The 27,961-nt window shown below is 43.5% G+C and overlaps 2 protein-coding genes and 1 non-coding gene across 6 annotated transcripts in view; 2 read left to right on the forward strand and 1 right to left on the reverse strand.

The window, feature by feature from the left end:
* Positions 1–13,444, forward strand: part of LOC123504325 — a 67,693-nt gene extending 54,249 nt beyond the window's left edge. Inside the window, exons 3-6 of one of the 3 annotated variants that reach the window (XR_006674814.1) lie at positions 8,054–8,139; positions 9,208–10,483; positions 10,681–11,178; positions 11,378–13,444. Coding sequence is in view for 1 of the 3 variants with exons in the window: in XM_045254751.1 (XP_045110686.1) it covers positions 9,209–10,483; positions 10,681–10,881 (1,476 nt within the window). In the remaining 2 variants the exon portion in view is untranslated. Of the gene's footprint in view, positions 1–8,001; positions 8,140–9,207; positions 10,484–10,680; positions 11,224–11,377 lie in introns of those variants that run through there. The other 2 variants (XR_006674815.1, XM_045254751.1) reach the window with 2 other exon arrangements.
* Positions 12,635–26,709, reverse strand: LOC123504323. 2 transcript variants are annotated; one of them, XM_045254748.1, is made up of 7 exons: positions 26,461–26,709; positions 18,489–18,635; positions 17,962–18,116; positions 16,811–17,693; positions 16,237–16,419; positions 15,699–15,842; positions 12,635–14,008 (listed from the first exon to the last, which is right to left on the reverse strand). In XM_045254748.1, the coding sequence occupies exons 2-7, from the start codon at positions 18,588–18,590 to the stop codon at positions 13,913–13,915; spliced, it is 1,563 nt and encodes a 520-aa protein (XP_045110683.1). In that variant the 5' UTR covers positions 18,591–18,635; positions 26,461–26,709; the 3' UTR covers positions 12,635–13,912. The 2 variants fall into 2 exon arrangements, with proteins under 2 accessions (XP_045110683.1, XP_045110682.1); XM_045254747.1 differs by lacking the exon at positions 26,461–26,709 and adding an exon at positions 19,210–19,345.
* Positions 14,459–14,530, forward strand: Trnag-ccc. The gene has a single exon. It is a non-coding gene; the product is annotated as a tRNA-Gly (tRNA).
* Positions 26,710–27,961: the final 1,252 nt, after the last annotated feature.

Raw genomic sequence — 27,961 nt, forward strand, 5'->3', positions numbered from 1 at the left:
AATAAGATACAGTGCGTGGTTTTACATTGCGTAGTAGGGGAGAGAGACAAGTTGTGATGGCGAAACATAAAGAAGAAAAGGAAGAAAGAATGGAGTAAGAGGAAAAATGATTAATTGATTGGCTGAGGAGGAAAATGAATGAATGCTCTGGGATGAGGGAATAGGGAATGTACAGAGTTACGAGTAGAATGAAGTTTGGTTGATGATACCTTTCCTGTCATTCCAATGTGTCAAGGAATTAGTACAAAAAGACTTAGATACAGAGCGTCGTTTTACATTGTTTAGTAGAGAGAGAGAGAGAGAGAGAGAGAGAAGTTGTGATGGTGAAATGCAAGGAAGAAAAACAAAATAGAAAGGAGTAAGGAGAAAAGTACTGATTCATTGACTATTTTTGTGATGGCAGAGCAGGAGGAAAAGAATGGAATGAGAAGAGAAAAGCAGAAAGGACAGAAAGAATACAAACTTAAGCCTTTCCCTCTCTCGTGTCCAGCGTGACTTAAATAAGGGACATGGCGCTTTGTCTGTTGTCTCTCGGGAAGTGGCGAGCAAAGTTTGTGTGTGACAGGAGAGAGTTCGGGAACCCTTACACTGCTAGACAAAGGTTCTCATAATCATTTGGAACTTTTAGACAGTTACTTGTATGCTACAGTCCCTTGAAACAATTCGCCGGCCTAGCAAAGGTAAAATAAACCTCTTGTACAATCTTTTCCGTTGTCTATGCCAATAAAGAGTGATAAAAGCAAGAAAAGGAGCAACTTCACATACTAAACTCGTTCCAGCATATACAGTTTCCTTTCATACCTACTAGAGTCAAATCTCGTCCATAAACTGTTACTAGAATTATGGAAACACTCTTGAAAACTTAATGACTGCCACTAGAGCGTGTTAAATGTCAAGAAAATACGCTGGAACGGTGGAGAACATTTATATGGTGGAAAAATGTACTAAGAAGAATGATTTAAGAAGAGGAAGAATAAGAAGAGGTAGAGGAAGAAAATAAAGCAAAATAAGGAAGAGGGAAGAATAAAGAGAGAAGCAGAAAAGATGAAATTAAATACTGAAGAAGTAGAGAGAAGCAAAAAATAAAAGATCAGGAAAAAAAAAAAATGGAGAACACAAATACTTAAACCACAAAGCAGAAAAGAAGATGAAATTAAATAAAGAAAAGTAGAAAGAATTAAAAAACAAAACAAGACCAGGAAAAATAAAGAAGTGGAGGAGACGAATAGATGCAGAAAAGAAGATGAAAATAAATGCAGAAGAAATAGAGAGGCAAGAAATAAAAGATAAAATAATGATGAAATAGAGACAAATACATAACACTCTATTGACACAAGAAAAAGTACCATCACCAGCACCACCTACCCCTCACCCATACCAGTCCCTCTGAGCACCACCCCCCCTCCCTAGAAGCTGCAGGTGAAGCCCCACGCCACCCCTCACACATCAGCAGGCGGCAGTTCCACATAATGGCAGTTTTCACGGTCGGCAGCACAGTGGGGCATCTCCTCTCGCCTGCCCTGACACGTGGCTCCCCCAGCTGCACCACCACCACCACCACCACCACTACCACCAACATCACCATCACCACCACCACCACCACCACCACCACCACCACCACCACCACCACCACCACCACCACCACCACCACCACTACTACCACCACCATACCACCACCACCACCACCACCACCACCACCACCACCACTACCACTACTACTACCACTACCACTACTACTACCACCACTACTACTACTACTACTACTATCACTACCACTACTACTATCACTACCACTACTACTATCACTACTACTACTATTATCACTATCACTACTACTATCACTACTACTACTACTACTACTACTATTACTACTACTTCTTCTTCTTCTTCTTCTTCTTCGTCTTCGTCTTCGTCTTCTTCTTCTTCTTCTTCTTCTTCGTCTTCGTCTTCGTCTTCTTCTTCTTCTTCTTCTTCTTCTTCTTCTTCTTCTTCTTCTTGAACAACAACTACTACTACTACTACCCTCTTTGATCTATCTAGTTTGTTTATTCTATTCTATTTTTACTTGAGGGAAATGGGAAGTAGATTATATTTTGCTTTATTTATCTTGTCTATCTTTTTTGTGTGTCAAGGAAACTGGCCAAGGAGAATTTGAATAAAAAGGAAGGTCAGTGCGAATGCCAGGCAAATTTACAGGTTCCCCAAAAAGGTTGAAGAAATACCCCAAAAAAAATGTTAGCTGGTCAATTTTTTTTAATATTTTTTTCTAGAAACTCGAGTCATTGGAGAAAAAGTGACAATCTTGCTTTTTCTTCTTCAGCTTCACTTTCTTATTCTCATCTTTCCTCCATTTTCCTCTTCTTTCTCCCTCTCCCTTTCCCCTCCTCTCCCCTCTCTCTCTCTCATCCCCTCCTTGTTCTCCCCTATTCATTCTTTTCCCTCCCCCCTTTCCTCTCGTTCACCTCCCCTCTTCACCCTTCTATTTTCTCCCTCGTCTCCCTCTATGTTCTCCCTTCCCCTCTTTTAGTCCCCTATTCTCTTTCTTCCTCCCTTTCTTACCCTTCGTTTCTCCTCCTCCTCTCTCTTTACTCTTTCATTATTCTCTTCTCCTTTTCCTTTTCTATACCTCTCTTTTTAGCCACTCTTTTCCTTCCTCATTCTTCCTCTCTCCTTACATTTCCTGCCCTGTATCCATATTTAATCACTTTTCCCACTCCTCTTCCTCCCTTCTTTACCCTCACCCTGTTTTTCCCCGTCCCTAACCTTCCTCCCAACTCCTCCTCCTCCTCCTCCTCCTCGTTAAATGGATCGACGTGGCGGTAAATTCAAATGTTCCTCGGCTATTGTTCCGCATCCCAGCCTGTGCCACTCCCCTGCCATCCCTCCCGGCCTTGCTAACCACCCGATGACTAATTAACTCATCATCCGTAAAGAGGAAAGCATTAATAGGGCCGAGTGTTTGTGAGGGAAGTTCGACCTCCGATAATTTGTCTGCCATTCCTGATTTTATTTTTGATTTGTGTTCGATGTGATGTGATGTGTGTGTGTGTGTGTGTGTGTGTGTGTGTGTGTGTGTGTGTGTGTGTGTGTTAGGGATACATGTTTTGTTTTCCTTTTCCTTGTGTTAAATGTTTATGTTCTCTAGATGATAAAGATAAATAGATCATGTTACTTGATTTAACCCTTTCAGTACTGGGACGCAATTTTACTACGAATTTTGGATATGATTAGACGATTTTATACACATTAGCTAGCGTGTCGATAGAGGGCAGAAGATTAATGGCCAGAGTCTTCACTATTTTAATCCGCACATGAGTTTCTTAAGGTGTATAAAATCACCAGATAGTAAGCAGAATGAATATGAAAACGCGTCCAGGTACTGAAGGGGTTAATTGACTGATTGATCGACTGTTATTTTGTCCCAGTAACATCTGAGATCATTAAGATGTGAAATGTAACAAATATAGGTCCACAATAAATCTATATACCACATGTGTTTCCTCCTTTTTTTCCCCCCTTTTTTTCTTCCTTAATCCTTCATTACCGCACACCTTTGTCCCCTCATTATTTCCCCTCGCCAGCCACCCTCTTCTGTTCCTCCCTGCTTTTCTGTTTGTGCTGTGTTACCCCTCAAAATAATAGTGCTGTAATCATACGTGTTATCTATTCACAGTCAAATATTATTTATCTTTTCATAAATACAACTTTTTTCTCTATATATATCGTGATTTCTATGTATTTTCTTGATACGTTTTTGAATACTTCTTTTTCTCTTTGTGTTTGTTCTTTTCACTCACCAATATTATCTGTTTCTGCTTCAATGGTGTTGGTTTATGTAATTTTAAAATATTCAATACTTTCTGTATATTTCTCTCCATATTCTAAGTATTTCTGCGTACCCTATGTTTTACTACATCTGTATTATTGTCTTCTACTCGGATATTGTTCCCTCATCCTTTTCTTCATTTACCTAAAACCTTTCTGTATTTCCATGTACAATTTCTTTGCATTCTACGCCTTTTCTAGTCTTCACATAGTCATGATAACGTTCTTTTAATCTATATTTTCTTTTCAGTTAAATATTTCACTGCTGTTCTTTCATATATCAAGCAACAATATTTCTTACTCTATACAATTAACATCCTATTTATTTTCTATTTTTCCTATACGTTTTATAATATTTTGACGATCTGTATTGTCTTTTCATATTCTTCCCATATGTATAAAAGCTTTCAATACTTTCTAACACATTTTCTCGACATTTCCAGCATTTCCAGGTCCCCCTCATGTCATCTATAACCTCTCTGCTGTTCTCGCATGCATGTCCTCTTCCCCTTGCTCTCTCCTTTATTCTTCTTCACCTGCATGCACCCTTTCCCGTGTCCTCACATTCTCTGTCTCTTCAGCCCATACCCTCTCCTTTCACCTGCGTCACCTCCTCTCCCCTCGCCTCTGCCTCACCTGACCATCACCTGTGCACAAATATTGACTCACATTATCTGGCCCACCACGTCCCCGCCAGATGTTCGCGACCCTCTAATCCAGAGAGAGAGAGAGAGAGAGAGAGAGAGAGAGAGGGAGAGGGAGAGGGAAGGAGACTTGGGGGGAGGGGAGACTTGTATTTAAAAAGTGTATAAAGTTGTCAAGTTGCATGTAATTTTTTCTTATCTTCAATTAATTGTCCTGTTTATTCTCTCTCTCTCTCTCTCTCTCTCTCTCTCTCTCTCTCTCTCTCTCTCTCTCTCTCTCTCTCTCCTCTCCTCTCCTCTCCTCTCCTCTCCTCTCCTCTCCTCTCCTCTCTCTCTCCTCTCTCTCTCTCTCTCTCTCTCTCTCTCTCTCTCTCTCTCTCTCTCTCTCTCTCTCTCTCTCTCTCTCTCTCTCTCTCTAACACACTCTAACACACACACACTTAATCTCTTGGGTATTTATTTCTTATTTCAACAACAACAACAGCAAACTATCTCTTTACAGTCCCTTCACAGTAAACCCTATTTATTTCCCTTTCCTAATGCTATAACTCTTACATATCATTGGAAGATGTGGCATTTCTTTTCCCTCTGTATCTTCTCTCACTCTAAAAGGCTCACGCTACGGCAAATGAGTGAGTGTGAGTGTAAGGCTGAGTATCAGATTGCGTCAGCCATTTCATATGACCGGATTACCGCCTCCCTCCCGCTGCCGCCTGACAATAGTACAGCGCATCATCCGAGACACGTCTAATAGGAGGAGGGAGGGACGCCGGATACAACCCAGTGCTCCATGGGGGTGAGGAGGGGGAAAGAATTAAGGGAATCGCAAAGCTCCTTAATCCTATTACGCTGTTTGTTTATGGTGTCACCTGCGAGAACTGGTGTCGTGCTTGTCGTTCTTGCTGTCACCGTTTGTATAAGTATATAGTAAGATACTTTCTTGCACGTGTCTATATTTGTACTTCAATTACAGATACCGCCACGTGCGCCGTCCTTGCTATCCCACCACCATATATAGCAAATAATAAGCGTAGGATGCTTTCATGTACGTCTCTATATTCATACTTCAACTACCGGATACTTCCACGTGCGCCGTTCTTAGGCCCGTATTCTGAAACACTGCTCTCTCACCATCACTGCTTTCTAAAGACTCCAGTTGAAGGTATTTGTGTTTTCAAGGGTATTTCTATGGTTCTGGTGATAGATTGGCAAGATTTTTCGTTTATTAAAAGGAGAACTGTCTTGAATACCCAGCTAGTTGTCTTATTGTGACCTTGGAAAATTGTCGTAATGAGAAGCGTTTCTGAATACGGGCCTTACCATCCCACCACTGCCACCATATATAGAAAATAATAATCACATACACACCCAGCTATATTCATACCTCAAATACCGCCTCCACTACTTGCACCACTAAAGTATACGTGAACTTAGGCTTTGAGGAGGTTATTGGAATCTGCTGGAATCATATCTTGAAGCACCACCTTCTCTTACCCCTTCTCCTCCTCCTCCTCCTCCATCTGCTCCACTTCAGCAGGTTATTAATAAAATCACTAATAGAGGCCGTAGTGAGGGAAAGAAGCCAGGGAGTGGGTATCTTAAGGCACAGAGAAAAGTTATGGCACAGAATTGGATTTGAATGATTGAGGATCTGAGTGGAAGTAAGGGAGACCTCGCGTACCTGTATTTATAAGGGAATTAATTAAAAAATTCTCCTGTACAGGTGTCCACGGAAACGACACAAGTGGAAAGGGGAGAGAGAGAGAGAGAGAGAGAGAGAGAGAGAGAGAGAGAGAGAGAATGTAATTAGAGAGAGGGAGTGAGTGAGCGACAAGAGTGAGTGAGGGGGAGTAAGAAGAGAGGGATTAGGATAAGCAATAATCCACCAGAATCGACCTTCGCTATTGTTTTCGTGTGTGTGTGCGTGTGCGTGTGTGTGCGCCTGCGTGCGTGCGTGTGCGTAGAGAGAGAGAGAGAGAGAGAGAGAGAGAGAGAGAGAGAGAGAGAGAGAGAGAGTGTATTCACGGCCTCTTAAACAATAACAAAAAAAATCACAAGTGCTACATATTTTCTGTCTAAAGCTTAAAAACTTGTGTTATTTATTTATTCATTCTGCCGACTTCATAAAATTTACAAGTATTGCTAATTTTATCCCATACAGCATTAAAAATTTACCCATCTCATTTTCTTTTCTCTAAATGTCCATTATTACTGTCCTCCTCGAGTGACACAAGCCATTTGATTGCAAGTAAACTGCTATAGTCTGTCTATTCTAAAAATGGCTCCCGGATTTAAAACATATTGTAGCTTATTGATAACGCAATTGATTTTGATGTGAATAATACTTGTTTTCTGTTGATCTACGCACTTTTTACAAGGATAGCTCACGGTTTTCCTCAAGATCTGACAACCACGCATTCCCTGGGACACCATTCAGACTGAGACCCAGGAGCCACTTTGGAGTAGACACACTATAATAGCATTTTTGTAGCGTGCAGCAATAACGGAACTTGTGAAATAATCTCAGGCATTCGCTGAGCACTGAAGGCGAGAACCACTCCCAGTAAGTTCCTCGCCTAAGTGTAGGAACATATCACTCCTAATGGGTGAAGGGATACTTGTGGCCTCTATTGCTATGTAAATTATGCAAATTGTGTGGAAGGCAATTATGCTAATCCACAGCTCACCGTACAAAGGAAAAGTCGAATTAAGAATGAATAGATTACACAAGTATGACCGCAGCAAGAACAGCTGCTAGATGCCTGAGATGATATTTTATGTACACACACAATGACAGCGACTGTTGCATATGTTCTCTCATTTACACACACACACACACACACACACACACACACACACACACACACACACACACACACACACACACACACACACACACACACACACACACACACACACACACACACACACACACACACACACACACACACACACACACACACACACACACACACACACACACACACACACACACACACACACACACACACACACACACACACACACACACACACACACACACACACACACACACACACACACACATATACATATATATATATATATATATATATATATATATATATATATATATATATATATATATATATATATATATATATATATATATATATATATATATATATATATATATATATATATATATATATATATATATATATACACATACACACACCTTATTTTGATGTACTGTTCATGTATGAGTATCTGTTTATGACGTGGCGACCCACTGACTGGACTAATCCGTTAATGTGTGATGTTTTCTACTTAGTAAATGAAAATAGAGACCAGTGGGTTCCACAATATCTTATCCTCCTGTACATTAGCACACTACATACGTTACACACTGGATGTATCACCTTTTACAGCCAGTTAGATATAGGCCACAAACCCTACATTATTTAGGATTATATCCAGGAGACGCTAATCTAGCACAGTATTCCTCAAAATGGTGCTTTGTTTCCGTTTTCTCTCATAGCGTATTGACTGGGATGGAGCATCTGGTGTCATCGTCTGCTAAAATCAGCTGTTTCTGTTTATAGGAAGTGGAGGAGGAGATCACGCCGGGTGGAGGTGACGGAGGGCGAGGATGAGGAGGTGTAAGCACAGCTCCAGTGTGGTGTTACAGGTGAGTACTCCAACGAAGGGAGTCGCCGATTGTGGTAGGTCTTGGTGGTGACAAATCATGAGTAAGTCATCATTGCAAACATATGGTTAGAAAAGGAGATCAAGACAAGAAAGGCAGCTGCTCGTCCAAGTGCTGATGTTGAGCAGTAATTACCCACTCCTTCAGTAATCTGTCAATAATGAATATAAAGTCTATATAATATAAAAGGTCTCAGCCTTCTGTATCGTAATCATTCATTCACCCGGTATCATCACTACATCAAGAAAAATTAGTTGCGTTTTGTTCTTTGAGGATTGTTTCCGCTGGTGACGTACTGTACACGATGCATCAAGCTGAACACTGGCACTGAGACACTAATGCAGCAATCTTGTATGCGAAAAAAAGTTAGAATTGGAGTGTGTGTGTGTGTGTGTGTGTGTGTGTGTGTGTTTCATTATAATAAACAGCAAAGGATCTCTATCACAACAATTAACTTTCATCCAACATTTGGTATCATGTCAAAAAAACAAGCAAAAAAAAAAAAAAGCGGTCTCTAAATAATGTCATCAGTATTTATTTCACCACGTTTTCTTTAATTATCTATTTGTACCTAAAATACAAAACATTTCTATTTGGTGGTCAGAGTTGCTACATTCACTTAGTGATGTTGTCAGGGATGGCGATGTCTTGGCTACAATTGTCACTGAGTCTGAACTCAGTGACACTGACACTGACACTGACACTGACACTCCCACCATTGTGCGCTGCCCGTCACTTCCTTGCCGGGCTCAACCAAATTATCTTTTCTGCCATCATCCAAGGTGATGCACCGCTCCTCTCGTTCATGAAAGAACTGTGTGTGTGTGTGTGTGTGTGTGTGTGTGTGTGTGTGTGTGTGTGTGTGTGTGTGTGTCGCGCGCATACGTGCGTGCGTTTATGCTAGCTATAGAGTGCAAGCTCGTGAGACTAAAATTGGATACTAACGCCAGAGAAAGTTCCAACGTATATTCACTAACACTAATGATTTAACTAATTGATTAGATTTGCAAGTATATTGTTTTAATTAATGGTCTTTGTGTCCTCTGACAGGATGGTGGGGCTGCGGCCCCCTGAACGACTGGAGGCATGGGCACTTTCCGCCTGGCTGCAGGCTCTCAACACTGCCGCAGGGCGAGGGAAGGGGGTGAGCGCTCCCCTTAAGGCACCTCCTGCTCTGCTGTCAGTTGCTTTGAGTCAGGCAGCTGTAGGGTTGCGAGAAACGGTAGTGGCGCGCCTGGCGGTGGCGGCCGTCACGGCTGGAGTCAGTCGCCTTGATGTTCATCTAGAGCATCCGACGTTGGTGCAGACCCTACTGGAGGCCCTGCACGCCCACCCCCAGCACCTCACCTCCCTCACGCTCACCCTGGGGCCTCGCACCTCGCTAGACGGTCTGCTGAGTGAGGCAATGTGCTACATGACCTGTCTCACCTCGCTTGTTATAACTCCCGCCGCTACAGATGCCCACTTGGCTGCCCTGGCTCAAGCCACTCCACCGCTCGGCACCCTGGACGTGTCCTACTGCTCAGCCGTCACTGACAAGGGCGTGCGCGCCCTGCTAGGCCTGACGGATGATGCGCGACCAGTACGGGAGGTGGTTCTTGGCGTGTTTAAGGGTACAGCCGAGGCTCCTGCTTCCAATCTTCATACTGTCAATCTTTGGGGCACGGGTGTCACCACGCTAGGGTGTGTCCTGCTGCTGGCTACTTGTCCCGCCCTCACATCTCTTACGTGTCGCTGGTCAGGTGAGGCTCTGGACTTGTCAGTAAGGGCTGGACGGGAGGCTCCTTTAAGCCTCACACAACTCATTCTCGCCGAATCTTCACTGCCACCGTTGGCCCCAGTGGCCGCCCTCTGCCCACACCTGAGCTCGCTGGTGGCACGGCGTCCCTCTGATGCCCCAAACGTCGAGGAGGTGTTGAGTGAAGTACCTACCCTCACCTCCCTCACTCTGATGCAGTTTTTGCCGCAGCAGGAGAATTGGCTGCCCGCCTCCCGCGCGCCATTCCTTACACACCTGCATCTGTCTTTCCTGGAGCCACGCCCCGTCCACCTGGTTCGCCTTGCAGACACCTTCCCATCCCTAACTCATCTTTTTCTGGATGGAGTGACGCCCACACTCCCCTACCCTCCTCCGCCCCCGCCCGTCTCCAAGATAGAAAGCTTACGTTTGGTCACTCTGCCCATCACGAATCCTGACTTGGACGCAGAGGTGGTGGAGTGGGCGCTGGTGTGGGTGTCCGCCGCCTCTAGCATTGACCTTGGCTCCTGCAGACTTCTAACTGACGAGCATCTCACTCGAGCCATCGCGGCAGGTGCTCTGACCCAGGTAAGAAAAAAACTTCCTTTCATAGGGAATTGTGACCTCAACCTTAAAGAACACTGTTTTAGGAGGGATACATTGATACATAGGCTTTAGTAAGTTTTTCTCCGAGTAGAAAGTACCATAGTGTATTCGATATGAAATCACTTCCATATCAGCTTAATGAATTATATGTCTTCCTCCTGCCCTCTGCTACGACCCAGGCAGAGGACGTGCGTCTGTCAGGAGCGCGTCAGATTACGGATGGCGCTATCATGGACCTGCTGACGGCGTGCCCGCATCTGCGTCGCCTCGCCCTCAAGATGCTGCCCAAGGAGCGTCTGGCCGAGCTCGAGTCCCTCAAGGTGACACTCCGCAAGCAAAATCTTGATCTTGAGCTGATCACTTACGGCTGGAAGTTTTGAACTCGGAGGGTACCGCGGATCTCCAGCAGCAGCAGCAGCAGCAGAGTCAGTGTTCTTACTCTGTCCACGAGAAAGGTGGAGCAGAGACGGTCAGGGCTCCGAACAGATGGCTTCGCACAATCATGTTCTATATCTTAAGATTTTGCTAACGTTATTCAACATATTTTTTTGTATACTCTATATCTGTATCTTTTTAAGGAGGTGCTGTTTGCATATTAAAGAAAAAAATCTTCAGTGTGTGTGTGTGTTACACCAAGACGCAGAGGCCGAGCACAAGCAACGGGATGGGATATTCAGGTATCTTCATTGATGTTCCTTCAATATATTGTTTTACAAAATACATGAGTTATTTTTTTTACCAAACCAAGTGTGCCTTTCCATCCGCCTTTGAACTATGCCATCCACGTATGGAGGCGAGGGGAGGATTATGATAATAATGACTACAATGCACAATTTATCCATAGTATAACACTTCAAAAATATGAATGTCTTTCAGTGAAGAGTATGTCTACTAGAGTTTGTCCTCTGCTCCAGTGCCCTGCATCACCATGTGTTCTCTGTGCATCAACTCCATCTCAATTATTGGTGACCGTAATGAAGCTCCAGGCAACCTTGCAGGGAGGCCCGTGATGGAATCGAGACTGGCTCCTCCATCTTCAGGTGCACCACTTCGATTATGGAGTAAGCCAGACCACACTACAGAACATGGGTGAGCGTGTCGAAAGAATTCCGTGAGATATACTCGAATGAAATTCCAAAATTCATAGGAATGCGGATTTTATACGGTAGTATCAGATTTACCTATACCCGAAAGTAAGCCTAGGGTTATTCTTTTCCTTTCCAAAACTTTTTTTCTCTCATTCTCCCTCTTGGATCGAATATATAACTGCATTCTGATTCCGTATCTTAATATTTTTCGCCAGCCTCTATTCCCTCTGACGAAGTGCATAAGTTATAACAGAACAGCCAAGGTAACAGCACACTTTCTTGAATCAGCGTGGCGTGATGAGACATTGAACCGACACAGCGCTCCGGTTGGCCGTGTACGGTGGATGGAATCCTTATCCATGACCTGTGATTATTTCTTTCGTGTGCTGGAGTTTATGGTTTGTTTCTTATCAAGTCCTGCGCGTCATTTGGGTGAGTAAAGTCGGCGTGGAAGTTTGAGGTAAGACATAAGCTTCCTTGAAGGCTGTAAGGTTAGGATGGCGTTGGTCGAGCCGGTGGGGTAGTGCTTTCAGGTACGGAACACCGATGGAGAGGTGGCAGGGTAGTGTCTATGGTGCAGTGGTGGTGTGGTAGGTACGTACAGTACAACCTGGGTGATTGGGCAGATTATGACAGTTTGCACGTTTGTGGTTTTGGTATGCAGCCTTAGAGCCTAAACTGGGATTACTGTGGGTGGCAGGCATGGCGGTGGCATAATCCATGGTCATGTTTGTGTTTCTGGCATTATGGAGTTTGGTGGTTGCTGTAACTTCTCTCCACATTAGAGGTGTGAGTCCCATGCATTGCAGAATGACATACAGGCAAATTGTCTCCATGTTAGCCGTTATTTGCTTTACCATAATGTGCGTCAGTGCCGACCAGCTTGTTATAATGTTATGACAGTATTTGATATGTAGTACCTGTTGTTTATAGTGTCGCCGCAGTCTTAGTAAAAAAAGTAGAATTTTAGTGATATTTTAGTAGTTTTATATATTTTTTTAAATGCGTCTTTTAACTGCTATGGTCAGTAATCAAAAACACACAATCCCAGACACTAATATTTATTATCACAATACTTCATGGTAGATACATCTTTGTACAAAAATAATTTGAGAATGTATAATTTATAATGACATACTCAAGTGTTGGCATGGTGGTTTAGGACCTTGTAACTCTCTATGCAATGATTATTAGTCTGTTGACTTTGCTTAACATCATCTCAATAAGTGTTACTGAGAACAGGTGTGATTCACTACAAAACATTGCTAATTCTTAATGACATTGTACAGAAAAATGGAGCACTACCAGGTGTAATTTGAACAGGATGGCATCAACATATTAAGTCTTGCAATCACACCACAGTGTATAATATAGTAACACATAAGTAACTGTGATGCTCCACGGACACTGGCAGAAGGAAACAGTGAATCTTGAAACTTGAACACTGAAATTTTTAAATGACATTAGCACATTGTTGTCCATTGGTTAAGGATGACTAGGCTTCCAGTAGATCTAGATGTCATACTTTCTACACCGTTACCAAACACAGCACCGTCCACAAAGGGAGTAGGGTCTATGGAGTAATTTCAATACTTATATTTTGCTTTAACATCATCAAGGGTACCTACCTTTACCTAACCAATTCTTATTAAATACTCAACATCTTTTAAAACTCTCCTATCCTTATCACTTGCCTAATTGTTTGCAAGTGTAGTTAGTGAAATTACTTCTATCACCATCACCTGCCATGACTGCTTGTAGCTACCTTTTGTTAAATTTGCTGAAAGTTGTTCAAAATACTGATTACTGATGTGTACTTTATATAAATAATTATTTCTCTGGCATATATAGTTTGCAAGGCTTGTTTTTGTACCATTTTGTTTCAGGTATGATTAATAATCCTTTCATTTAATAGCTTGTGACTTCTTTGACATTATAGGAATTTTCTTACAACTTTGACATTGGGAACAATACTGCATTCTCTATAAGGCTGACTAGGCTGAAGCACCTAGACCAAGGGCAAATGCATCATTACACCACAGATACACCAATCACATGCTATGCATCACTGAATTTAATTTATAGGAATCCTCTTTGATATGAGAGACAATAAGGATGCATTAAATTATATAATGGTTCAATTTGTGTGAAATTTTGATGCATAGTCTGGGATGGCCTAAGGATAGCATGTGGGTTTGCTTTAGGGTGTTTGGGAGAGATGTTGAGGGGTCCTAAGGAGGTTGTAGCCCTGGGTCCTGCCATGGGTTAACACGCCACTGGTGGGAAAGATCAATGCTGCCTGATTGGTGGGTTGGCTGGCTGACTAGTTGGTAAACTTGTCATTGATCTTGTTTGAGTGCTTGTAGAGGATGGTGAGGTCAAAGTTGCATAGTCGCTTCATTGCCTGCAGTTCAGCAACCTGTGGACGGAACAATACTAAATAGCTGCTGCTTTCTCATAAAAATTTTCATTGATATTGGTATTGGTGTTTAAGTCTAAATATGATTACAGTTGTATGCATTATAGTGTCTCAAGTGTGTATATTTATTTCTATACATAAACATGAGGCAAATGATAAAAGGTGAGAGAGAACTGTAAATTATGTCAGTCAATATACTTCATTATGAAAAGCTATTTAATTCCTTTTAAAAATTTGAAATAGAAAATACTTGAGAAGTAGCAAAAGAATAAAAAAAAATAACCACTAAACTATAGAACTGAGTTATTGAGAAACTATTGTGTTAAATATTTCCTCCACAAAGAAATTAGCTAGGGCAATGACCTACACACACACACACACACACACACACACACACACACACACACACACACACACACACACACACACACACACACACACACACACACACACCGCGTAGTGTAGTGGTTAGCACGCTCGACTCCCAATCGAGAGGGCTGGGTTCAAGTCCTGGCGTGGCGAGGCAACTGGGAAAGCCTCTTAATGTGTAGCCCCTGTTCACCTAGCAGTAAATAGGTATGGGATGTAACTCGAGGGGTTGTGGCCTCGCTTTCCCGGTGTGTGGAGTGTGTTGTGGTCTCAGTCCTACCCAAAGATCGGTCTATGAGCTCTGAGCTTGCTCCGTAATGGGGAAGACTGGCTGGGTGACCAGCAGACGACCGTGGTGGTGGTGGTGAATTACACACCGCATAGTGTAGTGGTCAGCACGCTCGACTCACAATCGAGAGGCCCGGGTTCAAGTCCCGGTAAGCGGCAAGGCAAATGGGCAAGCCTCTTAATGTGTGACCCCTGTTCACCTAGCAGTAAATAGGTACGGGATGTAACTCGAGGGGTTGTGGCCTCGCTTTCCCGGTGTGTGGAGTGTGTTGTGGTCTCAGTCCTACCCGAAGATCAGTTTATGAGCTCTGAGCTCGCTCTGTAATGGGGAAGACTGGCTGGGTGACCAGCAGGTGACCGAGGTGAATTACACACACACACACACACACACACACACACACCACGTAGTGTAGTGGTTAGCACACTCAGCTCAGAACCGAGAGGGCCCGAGTTCGAAGTCCTGGCACGGCAAAGCTAATGGGCAAGCCTCTTAATGTGTAGCCCTTGTTCCTCTAGCACAGTGGTTCCCAACCTAGGGGTAAATTACCCCAGTGGGGTAATGACCCCATATTTTTGGGGTAATGGATGTTTGGCATGGGATGAGGCAATCAGTTTACATTTTCACATAATTTCAATGAAGATTTCTATTAATTTTTTCTGCTTTCTATGTATGAACTAAAATTACTTCTTTTCGTATTATAGATTTGCATTATTGTGTTGCATATTTTCTATTTTGTCTGTTTTTGAAGTATGAAATACAGTTACTTTTTTTCCTATATTACGAGTATTTGTTCATTGGGGTAATGGATGATTGTGAAATTGTATTTTTGGGTAATCGCTGCGAAAAGGTTGGGAAACACTGCTCTAGCAGCAATTACAGGATGTAATTAAAGGGATTGTAGCCTTGCTGCCCTGGTGTGTGGTATGGTTTCAGTCCTACCCGAAGATCAGTCTGAGTTCTGAGCTCTTTCCTTAGGATAAAGGCTAGTTCGGTGACCAGTAGGTGACCGTTGTGAATTATACACACACACACCTCCTCTGTAGTAATGTTCCAGCAGATAAGGTTCCCAAGCATCTGCAGGTTTGGACATGTGTTGATGATCAGGTATGCTGTTTCAATGTTTAGCTCCAGCATAGGGGCTGCCAGAGTCCTTCTTGGTGCATCAGCTATGAAAACCTGTGCAGGGGAACATCAGCATTTATATTTTGAGCTTACAAGGCAGATTTATTATTACTACTTTAAATTGAGTCACAGAAAGTTTGTTTAAATGGAAATTTATATTTTAAGTTAATTCTATATTGAAATTGGAATTTGATGCTCCTCAATGTGCAGTTCATTTCAATGGCCCTGTGGTACTCCTCTGTCACCTAACAACCATAGATTACCTAACTACCTTTTTGCTGGAAAGATAATTTGTTTGCATTGTATTTTACTGATATAATTCATCCAAGATCTAAATTATTGAGAGAGAGAGAGAGAGAGAGAGAGAGAGAGAGAGAGAGAGAGAGAGAGAGAGAGAGAGAGAAGAGAGAGAGAGAGAGTGTGTGTGTGTAGTTTGAAAGTCATATACCTTGAGAGAAGGAAGTGAGTTTTTGGCAAGCAGTGATGCAATGAAGCTGTGAGTCACCCCAAGGGATCGCACCAACAGGTACAGCTCCTGGAGGCGGTGCACATCCTTCACTAGGAAGAGGAGCAAATCACAGGCAGTAGGACTCATGGTCAGCTCGTCATGTCCTAGACGCAAACTAAGCACCTGTGGGTTGAATGGTTTCTTGTTCGTTAGTCCTTATATATAGTAGTATGTCTATGTATCCTCACTGTGTGTTAGAATGTGTATAAAGATCAGGGTTAATGTCAGTCCTGTTACTCAATATTTCACAACCTTATGCTATGCATGAATTAGCAGACAAAAGCAAAGCTGCACACTTACACCACTATGACTGGCTTAGACATTTAGCTTATCAACAAAAAGTCATGCCACTTTTACACAAGTGATTAATCATTATAATCTTAATCTTATAGTTTCACATTCAAGTACTGTAAATGTATAAAATCAAATCTCTAGCTTATTATATACTTATGAATTTGTCATTGCTAATCATGTAGTTGAACTATACAATTATTATCTGACCTGAGTCACTCACCTCTAATTTCTGCATGTTGTTGATGTGGGAGGAGAGGGGAATGTCAGCCACAGCCATGTTGGCGTAGAAGTACAGCTTTGTCAAGTTGGGACAGCTTTTGGCAATAGTAGCTGCGTGATAGGCGTGAAGGCGGTGGCAGAATATTGTAAGGGAGACCAGACCAGCACCACCAGGTCCTGTCAGGTAGTTGACAGTAGTGGTGCCTATAGGATGGTGGATGCCCGTGTAGAATCTCAGTTCCAGGTGCCGCAGCTGCCCTAGTCTGTCTAGCTGCCCCACGTCCTCATCACACACACGAATCTTGAGGTTCTCCACCTCTGGGCATGACTCCACCAGGAAATCCACAATTTCCCCATCACATCGCTGTACCCGTGACAAAGTGTTGTCCACGTGTGTTAGCTGTAGTCTGTAACGGTGTGGCTTCCGGCGCCGCCTTCCCCTGAACCAGCGAGGTTGAGAATGTAGTATCTGCAGGGACGTACCCAGCTCTCTGAAGCCAACCAATCGCAATGCTGGGAAGAAATGCAGCAGCATAGCCACATCCTCAGGCTCAGCACCACAGTCTTGAACGAAGATCTGCTCCAGCTTGAGACAACCTGGTCGTTGCTCGCCTGGGTAAAGGTGCAACAATCCTTCTGAGGTTACCCTGTTATTGTGGTTAAGATTAAGCAGCAATAACTTTGGACAGCAGTGTCCCACTGCCTCCAGCACTCCTGAGGAACATGAGGGCAGGGTTACTTTCTGTCCGTGAGTAGATAAATCAAGGTGGGTGAGGCAGTTAAAGGATGGGAGAAGTTCAATAAGTGTTGACTCAACTTTGTCCAGGGCTTCCAGCTCAACTGTCCCAGCAAAGCTCAGGTCAGACAGCTGCAACTTGTTGATGCTGTTGGAGGAAAAGAAACATGGTCTTACTAAACATACCATTGCCAGTTAGGCATTTGTTAGGATTGCCACCAATGATTCTATAAAGATCATTAGATCATATATGTGCGTTGGCTATGATCAATAAACTAAATGTTTATGATGGCAGTGACACTGATGAAATAAAAAAAAATACTAAGCAGAGGTTCAAGGATTGTAAGATGCAGCCAAGAGATTTGTTGAATGTAATGAATTACATCCACATCAAAACAAATGTACAGAAAACTCACTTGGGGTGCGCAAGTATCCGCAGAAGGCAAGAGATGATGGAGGGAGATGTGCTCAGTGGATGGTGCACAGCCAGTTGGTGTAAGACACAATTCAGCACATTTTGCAGCAGTATTGGTGGCAGCACTTGGTGCAGTAATAGACGAATCTTGGCTTCCTTTTTTTTGGTAGGGGGAAAAAAAAAAAAAACCCAGTATATTAACTTTCATCATCATTTAACTAATGTTGTTACTTTTCTTTACCATGTTATAAGTCTCTACATTTTGTACTCATGTTCTCATTCCTGATGTTCATCCTTCTCATCTCTGCTTAAAATGATGCCTACTGCAAGTTTACTTTATCTTGCCAAAGACTAAAAAATTATGCCCAAGTAAGTAAATGGAATATATTTATATAAAAAAAATAATGTAATGCTACTCAGTCAGTCACATTAGTATAAGCTTTACTGCTTTGTTTTACCTAATAGTGGACTGCTTGGTATCAGATTTTTTAGTTTTGAAATGCTATTCCTTCCCACACAGTGACTAACCTTGGCATGGTCAGGCACGGTCAGCACTTGTGTCAGCACCATGCTGCTTGTTGCACTAATGCTGGACCACAGCAGCTGACGGGGCTGGAGGAGGTGAGGCATGGCGGCCTTGCTGTGCCCTCCACCCCTTCCTCCTTCCAAAACACACTGCAACACAAATATGTACTTAACAAAGAATAACTATTGAGTACTCATACCATTATCAACAAAATATCTTTTAGTATTAAGAAAGCATGGAAGTAGGTTTGTTTTTCAGTAAGTAATGGGCCTTGCTCTTCAATTGTACCAAAATTAAGTGGAATGAAAAAAAAGTCATCTTTTCATATTGCAGTAATGATGTGGCTCTGATAGTTGTTAGCATAAAAAAAAAATGCTCTGAGGCACAATGCAGAATTATTTGCATGACATGAAATATCTATTGTATTGTGTAAGTAATTCCAGAGATGGCATCTGCCATTCAGCCAGCCACAAAGTGAAGATAGTGGTGTCATCTATTACAATGCCCTGCCTCCGTGGCGGCGCAAGTCTTGGCAAGTGTCACCTGCTTTGCCTTGGGCTGAGTGACAAACCCGCCTTACACTGACCAGCACCACTCGTTACGTGCAGCGCTGATGGCTGATTACCAACTTTTCATTGCTGTTGAGGTCTGATAGGTAAAAGAGAAAACAAGCAATGAGGTGAAAGGAGTATGCTACAGTGTTGTTGATTATTAAAAACAGACCTGATTGCTGAGTTGGGGAAATTTGGGAGATGAAATGGTACTTTGTTTACGCTAGTACTTGCAGCTTCGGCGGGACACAGATGCGGCGCCATGCCGCGCCCTGAGAAGTATTTTGGTCTGAACGTCGTTTGGGAAGTCTTTCATGGTATTATCGTAAAAAACGAGGAATAAGACGGAGTAGCAGTGCGTGGTAAACCTCCGTGTAGTGTTTAATACATGAACAAAAGGTTTAGAGGACTGTATGTCGCCCAATGTGAAAAGGTGGGAGATCGGCTGTATAGGGAACTGCAGATGGATGAGATGCCTTGGGTGTGCGCCCAGGCGAAAAAATATGCGGAGACGGTGAGGAAGATGCGGGAGGAGAGAGAGACCATGGTGAAGGAACAGCACGGGCTAGACAGCGAGATTAAGGGCTAATGGAGAGTCTTGGTGCGGTGGAGAGGGAAAATAGGTCCTTGAGGGAAGAGGTTAGGAACCTGAGGAAGAGTCAGGAAAGAGGCCGAGGTCTTCAAGGCGGGGACAGAGGAGGCTGGGAAGACCTATGCTAATGTAGCTAAGGATATGCTGCCTGCCCCAGCCAAGCCTGGGGTAGCGGCCACAGCGGACTCCATCAGGGTTAGTGAAGGGGCTTCACCTACCCCTCCTGGGAAAGACCCAGAGGTGGCAGTAGTGGCGGAGGTAAGAGGTGCTGAGGCCCATCCTGTTGCCAAGGAGAGGGCGGCTGTGGCGGCCCTTCCCCGAAGGGTACCCCAGGGTGGAAAGTCAAAGTGGCCCATAGTGTGTGTGGGGGACAGTATGGTGAAGAGGGCCCACACGTACATGGCCATGAGGGGGGAGAAGAGCAAGCTGGTGAGCTTGAGTGGGAAAGGTGTAGAGGAGGTGGTAGAGGCAGCTAGGGAGAATATGAGAGGCCTGCAGGAAGGCATGCTCATACTCCAGGGAGGTGGCAACGGCCTCAGGCAGCTGGGGCCGGAGCAGACAGTCAGGAAGGTGATGGAGTGTGTGAGGGAGGTAAAGAGGGAGAAGAAGGTGCGAGTGGCAGTGGTTGGGGTGTTGGGTAGGCCGAAGGAGAGCGGAGGATATGAGGAATTGAGGAAGGAAACCAATAGGCTGCTTAGACAGGAGGTGCTAGACCTAAAGATAGAATGTAGCAAGAGGGAAGGGGACTACAGCGTCAGTTTCCTAGACTTGGACGGTGCCCTGCCACTTGGAGTGTATGACAGGGACGGTGTACACCTGAATAGTGAGGGGGACAGGAGGATGTGCAGAAGGTTTCTTGAATGGGTGACCACGACAGAGAGATTGTGTGAGATGAGGGAAAAGAGGCAGGAGTGTGAAAGGGAGTGACTGATGAGAGAGAAAGGGTGTCTGAGGATAGGATGTGTGAATGTGAGAGGATGGGATGTTGGAAAAATGGAAGACCTCAGCAGGGAAATGAATGTATGGAATGTAGAGGTAGTCTGTGTAACTGAAACCCAGCTAAGAGAGAGAGTAGAACTGAGTCAGAGTTTTAGAATGATAGGTAAAGGTAGGAGTAAGCAGCAGAGGAAGGGGAGGGTTGGAGTAATGGTAAGATTAGATGCAGGCGTGGACATAGAGGAGTTAGACGTAAGGGAGTGTGAGATGAGTGAGGATGTTATGGCAGTGAGATTAGAGTATAAGGTAGGTAGGGACAGAGAAAATAATATTAATTGTGTGCTACATGACCGTTGAAAGAGCAGAAGCGAGAGCTGAGAATGAAAGAAAATATAGGATTATTGAAAGGCTGGTACAAGAGAATAAGAATGAAAGAGTAATTGTGATGGGGGACATGAATGGTCATATAGGAGTATTGGGTGAGGAAGTAAATGGTAATGGACAATTGTTATTAGATTTTGTGGAGAGGAATGAGCTTGAGATTTTGAATGTGACCATGGCAGAGGGTAGAGTGACATGGTGTGGAAAGGAAAGTGAATCTGTCATTGACTACATGGTGGTTAACGACAAAGCGAGGGAACGAGTAAAAGGCATGTGGGTGGATGAGGAGAGAAAGATTGATGTAGCAAGTGACCATAATGTTATGGTATTGGAGTATGAGTGTGTGAAGGAGAAGGTAAAAGTGACTACACAGGGGAAGGGAAGGTGGAAAGTTAGAGAGGCAGACTGGGATAGTTTTAGAGAAGCGATAGAGAAGATGGAATGGAAGACTGATGAGAACGGGCCACAGACAGAGAGAGGAGTGGATGAGTGTAATAGGAGTCTAGTTAGGAAATTAACCATAGCTGCAGAGGAGAGTATTGGTAGGACAGAACCAAGAGGTAAAGGGAGAGAAAGGAAAGGGAAGAGGTGGTGGAACAATGAGATAGACAGGGCGAGGAAGGAAAGAAGGCAACTGAATAGGAGATGTAGGAGCCTTAGAAGGTACAGACAGAACAGTGAGGTAGAGAGAATAGAGTATGATAGAGTGTGGGATGAGTATAGGAGTAAGCAGCAAGAGGTGAAGGCATTAATCAGGAGGGCCAGAGGGAATGAGGAGAGGAAAATTATTGAGGAACTTAGGAGAAAGGGTGAAGAAGGAGGTAGGGAATGGTATAAATTTTTAAGAGGAGAGGAAGGTAGTAAAGTAGACCATGTAGAAGAGTTAGTAGTGAATGGAAGGAGAATTAGGGAAAGGGAGGAAATGATTGGAGAGATAGAAGAGTACTGGAAAACTATTGGAGGAGTAAATGAACCAGCTAGGAACTTAGGAAACATCACCCTAGATAGGAAAATAGAGGAAGGAATGAATGAAGAGATCAGTATGGAGGAGATTGAGAGGTATGTGAAGAAACTAAAGAGAGGTAAGGCTCCGGGTATCGATGGGATTCTGAATGAATTTTACAGAGAGGGTGGTCGAGGAGTGATTGAGGGGCTGCATGAGTTGTTTGGAAGGATCTGGAGGGATGAAAGAGTGCCTGCAACCTGGAATGAAAGTAGAGTGACACTTATTCATAAAGGAGGTAGTAAAAGTAGGAAGGAAATTAGGAACTATAGACCAATAGCAGTGTGTGATTCAGTGTGTAAGATATTCTGTGGTGTGTTGAATGAAAGACTGAGTGAAGTGATAGAAAGAAATAGGGTAATGGGTGAGGAACAGAATGGGTTTAGGAAGGATAGAAGAGGTGAGGATAACATGTATGTAGTAAATGAAGTGATAGGGAGAGCGAGAAAGGACGGTAGGAAGAAGTATTTAGCTTTTCTAGACATAGAGAAGGCTTATGATAGAGTAGATAGGAGAATGCTGTGCAAGGTATTAGAAAAAGTTGGGGTGAGTGAGAAGATAGTGAGAATCATTAGGAGTATGTATGAGAATACAAGAGCGGTGTTTAGTATGGGGGATCTGGTGACTGGATGGGTGAGTAATGAGAGAGGAGTGAGACAAGGCTGTGTTCTTTCCCCTTTACTATTTGGCCTATATGTGGAGGAGATGGCAGCGAGAGTGAGGCGAACAGGATTAGGAGTGAAAGTGGGGAATGATGTGCTGAGCATTCTCCTGTATGCAGATGATGTGGTGGTCCTTAGTGAGCACCATGCAGAGCTGCAGGAAATGCTGAATGCTGTGAGTGAGTATGGAAGGGATTTTGACGTTAGATTCAGCAGGGAGAAGAGTAAAGTATTAGTAGTAAATGGGGATGCATTAGACAGGAACAGGACATGGATGCTGGGTGGGAGGAAATAGGAAGAACAAAGGAGTACAAGTATCTGGGTATTTGGGTGGATGAAAGAGGGTGTGAAAGGACCAAGCAGGAAAGAATAGCACGGACTAACCAATGGGTGGGGAGGCTAGGTAGTGTAGCACGGTGCAGGGCAAATAAGTATGAGGTAGTTAGAGGACTATGGAAGGGAGTAGCTATCCCCAGCATCATGTATGGTTTAGAAACAACAGTGTGGACTAGGAAAGACCTGAATAGGCTAGAGGTTCTGCAGAACATGACAGGCAGGATAGCGTTAGGTGCCAACAGGTATGTGGCAGTGGAGGCGATCAGAGGAGATATGGGATGGAGTACATTTAGGAAAGGTTAGCTAAGGCAGTGTTGAGGTATAGGGTTAGACTGCAGAGGATGGATGGGAGTAAATGGGCAAAAAAGGTGTACGAATGGAACGTGTATGGACAGTGGGCACAGGAGTCGTTTAATATAGAAATTTGGGTGGGTGAAATAGGAATGCTTGTTAGAAGAGCCATAGGACATGGAAGTGTAGATGCGAGTAAGAGAGAAATCAATAGGCGTGTGGAAGAGAAAGGAAAAGCAGAGTGGAGGAGGGGGATGAGTGAGAAGACAACGCTAGAATGGTATCGGAGAAAGGACCGGCCTAGGTGTGAAAGTTTTATGATGGGAGCCGCGGGGAACTGCTGTTCAGAGCCAGGACCAAGTCCCTGGAGGTGAACAGCAGGGTGTATAGGTGGAAGAATGGAGGAAGCAAGGTGTGTGAGGTATGCGAGACGGGTGTGGATGAGACAGTAGAACATTTGATGCTGGAGTGTGAGGGGTATGGGTGTGCAAGAGACAGGATGTTAGGTGTAGTGACAGAAGAAATAGGAGTAGAAGCATGTAGTGAGATGAGAGAGAGGAATGCTAGGGAATGGATGGAGTACCTGCTGGGGCTGTGTGTTGAGAGACAGGTAAATGGTCGGGTGATTGAGGGTGTGAAAGATTTCTTAGAGAGTGCCTGGAGGGAACGTATGAGAATGATTGAAAGGCAGGGACCCCTCAGGGATGGGGATGGGGAACAGGTGTGAATGTGATGAATGATGAGGGAGGGGAGGAGGAAAGCTTTAATGCTTCAAACTTCCTGCCCGCTCTTCCATTTCCAGGTGTGTATGGGAGAACGCCGATCCAAAGGTTACACCGACAGCAAGTGCTGGGTGACTCCCAACTCAAGCTCAAGCTCAAGCCCCTCTTACCCTTCCTCGTCACCCATACACCCGAAATATTATCATATTAATAATATCAATAGATTATATTGTATTATTTGTTTTTATTATACATATGTTAAGTACAAATGAGAACAAGAACAAGAACACACAAGAGCATGAACATAATCTGAATTCACTGCTCAAACTGTTGCATGTTGAAAACTATCTATCTAAAACTTGACTTTTCTCGCCTTCTTTGATGCAAAGTCATCAATTACATCATCATATGAAATCTCTTGTGCTATTTTATGACTGGCACCTCTGCATTATTATAATACCAGGCTGATATTATAATAATGCAGAGGTGTCAGTCTATCCCCTGCCCCCCTCCCCCTTGCTTTTCCTCTGAATGACACTCTCTCTCTGCAGCGGCAGGTTGATCCTCCCCCCTCATCTTTTCTGACACAGACATACACAACTTGTATAACTTTCAGGAACAAGTTGATGCGATAATAGGGGCACATCAGCGCCCACTGCACCAACTTGACGTGGAAATGAGCGGTATTTTCATGAGCACTTTTTTTTTTTTTTTTTTTTTTTTTTTTGAGGACGCTCCTGCGCCCCCCAAATAGTTTGCGCTCTGGGCGGTCGTCCACATTGCCCATAGCAAAAACCGGCTCTGCTCTCTCTCTCGCTCTCTCTCTCTCTCTCTCTCTCTCTCTCTCTCTCTCTCTCTCTCTCTGTTGTGGCTTTGCTGAATTGTCCGGGGCCGATAGGCAGTTCGTATGCTGTTATAATGAAAGTATTGGTGCAGTGTCTATAGTGTGGTATAGTGTAATAGTGGTTAGGGCCTGCGGACACATTACATGCTAGATGACCACCTTACATTTTGATAACATGTGATCTTTTGTACCATTCCTTTCGCAAAAAAATTCTGCTTCCCAAACTCGGTAAAGGAACCTTGACGACGTGAAGCCGTCAACAGTGCGAGTCAGCTGATATACTGGGCATCACGCAGACGTCATCATTGTTGCACACAAGGTTGCAAGTTTTGGATGTGAACCGTGAAATCATGTCTTAATGTCCATCAAAACACACACACACACACACACACATTTCACTACATGGACAAAGAAATGATGAAGAAATTGATAAGTACTATAATAAGACCCAGATTGGAATATGCAGGAGTTATGTGGACACCCCCATAAAAAGAAACACATAAGGAAGTTGGAGAGACTACAAAAATGGCTACAAGAATGGTTCCAGAATTTGAAAGGATGACATATGAGGAGAGACTAAAGGCTATGGATCTACCAACCCTGGAACAGAGAAGGGAGAGGGGGGATCTGATACAAGTTTATAAATTGATTAACGGAATGGATCAAGTGCATAATGAGAAACTGATCCTGAGAGAAGAATATGACATTCGAAGCACAAGATCGCATAGTAAAAAACTAAGGAAGGGAAGATGTCTGAGATGTTAAAAAATATAGTTTCCCGCAAAGGTGTGTTGAAACTTGAAACAGTTTGAATGAGGAAGTGGTGTCAGCAAAGGGTGTGCATAGCTTTAAAGAAAAATTGGATAAGTGTAGATATGGAGACGGCCACACGAGCGTAAAGCCCAGGCCTTGTAAAACTACAACTAGGTAAATACACACACACACACACACACACACACACACACACACACACACACACACACACACACACACACACACACACACACACACACCGGGTCATCATCGATGTCACAAGGAGAGGGATAGACGGCAGCCTTTTATGCCTGCTGGAGGTGCATGCTCTCATTCCGGCGTAGCACTCGTGCGAACATGTTGTTTACATAAAAATAAATAACAATGGAGGGAAAGTCACTTCTATGGTTTCGTTCAACACAGTTTCGTTTTTGGAGAAGAATACCGAGAATAATCCGACGTGCAATGCATGGGGTATGGAATGCTTCCACTGTAGTAATCTGCATTATATAATCAAAATCTTGCCTCCTGCCGACGTCAGGTAAAAAAAAAAAATCTTCCAGTGCTTGTAATGTCACGATCAAGGGAGAAGAATTCCGAGGAAATGTTTGAATTACCTTTCTAGGCGTGGTGTGACTTGCATCCCTCATGTTGTATTATGCCTTTAATTCAACTATTGTGGTGTGTGAAGAAAACTCATCTATTATTGTGACATACATTTTTCAGATCAGAACTTTTAATAGATTAAAGATTTATTCTGTAACCAGATACTGAAGGTGGTGAGGAACTTAGTCCGGGCTGAATGATCCTGGTTTAAGAAAAAAAAAAAAAAACAAGTTGAAGCGTTCAAAGTTGATGAATAACAAAACGAAATGGATGATATACTGTTGCTACATGTCCTACCTCTTTTTCGTAGCCTTTGTAGGAATTTTTGTTTCGGCAAAAAGATAAATAGTCTCATAAAATCCAAGGTCACAGACAGCATAGGCTTCCTAAGCTGGTTTGTGTTCACGTTTTCACGCTTCCGTTCGTCCTTGCTTCCGAAGTTCCAAGTTTCCACGGGCCGAGGGAGAGAGGGAGGGAGAAAGAGAGATAGATAGATAGATAGAGAGAGAGAGAGAGAGAGAAAGGGAGAGAGAGTTGGGGACGCACACACCACAGTGACACAGGTGAGACTGGCAGAGCGAGCATTGGATGAGTCTTGGCTGCTGAGGTCTGCGTGGCGGGGCGGGGTAAGCCATCCTGTCACGCAACACAAGGCTGAACTAGATGTTAACGTACAGATTAGCACCAGTGTGACCAGGGTCTATGTGGCGAGTGTGATAACATCTGTGATGAATGCGTCTTGTGTTCAGTGTACCTGTATGACTGTTGACATCACAATCCATAATGCCATAGAGTCCTTCATTAGGTATTTCCCGCCCCCCACCTCTCTCTCTCTCTCTCTCTCTCTCTCTCTCTCTCTCTCTCTCTCTCTCTCTCTCTCTCTCTCTCTCTCTCTCTCTCTCTCTCTCTCTCAGGACTATTCATTTTCAGTTCATTTGCAAAATTATCTTGAATGTAATGGTGATAATAATAATAGTAATAATGATAATAACTAGGTAGAAAAGACGCTGCGGTTGAATCATGAAGTCTTACGTATTGCAGTTAGTATGTATACAATGAATACTGTAGATAAAAGACACTGAAGTGGGAAAAGAAAGTAAAATGAAGCCAGAGCGACATTTCAGTAAAAAAAGATTGGCTGAGACAAGTGATCTCGTGTGCGTGTGTGTGTTGTGTGGTGTGGGTGTGGGTGTGTGTCTGTTAGATGGCAGTGGCAGCAATGGAAGTTTTTTTGAGGCACTTTCGTTATCCATACGTGTGTCAATCAGGTGGCAAATAAATGTCAATGAATCTTAATCAGTTCACTCGACCATCCAAATTACACTTCTCAGCATTTAGCATGTGACCGTGAGTGACTCGTGCCCATTCCTGCAAAGATTTATCAGTGTGTATTTCTGCTTGATAATCTGCTATTTTGAACATTTAGAGCATGAAGAATGGCAACAAACAGTAGGTGTCAACATACGGAAAGACTTCCCTTCTGGCCTGCCTTTTCTTTACAAATGTCCTTCTTCACATAGGGTTACTGGTAAGCCAAGCAAGTGTCATTCTTCGTGTAGGGGTGTCTTTGTGTATGTGATAAGGGACAGGCGAGCATTGCGTGGTAGTTCTGTCCATCTGTGCACAAGGTGTCTCCAATTACTATACCTGCCGTACTGAGTGTAGAGAGAAAGGAAAGAAATTGTATTGAGATGTGATTTCGATTTCGAGATTAGATTATCCGTAAAGAAGGAAAGGACGATGACAACATAACAAGATTGTCTTTCTAGGTCACTGCGCTGGGGAGGAGGAGGAGGAC

The sequence above is a fragment of the Portunus trituberculatus genome, chromosome 15 (genome assembly GCF_017591435.1).
Source record: "Portunus trituberculatus isolate SZX2019 chromosome 15, ASM1759143v1, whole genome shotgun sequence".
NCBI classification, from domain to species: Eukaryota; Metazoa; Arthropoda; class Malacostraca; order Decapoda; family Portunidae; genus Portunus; species Portunus trituberculatus.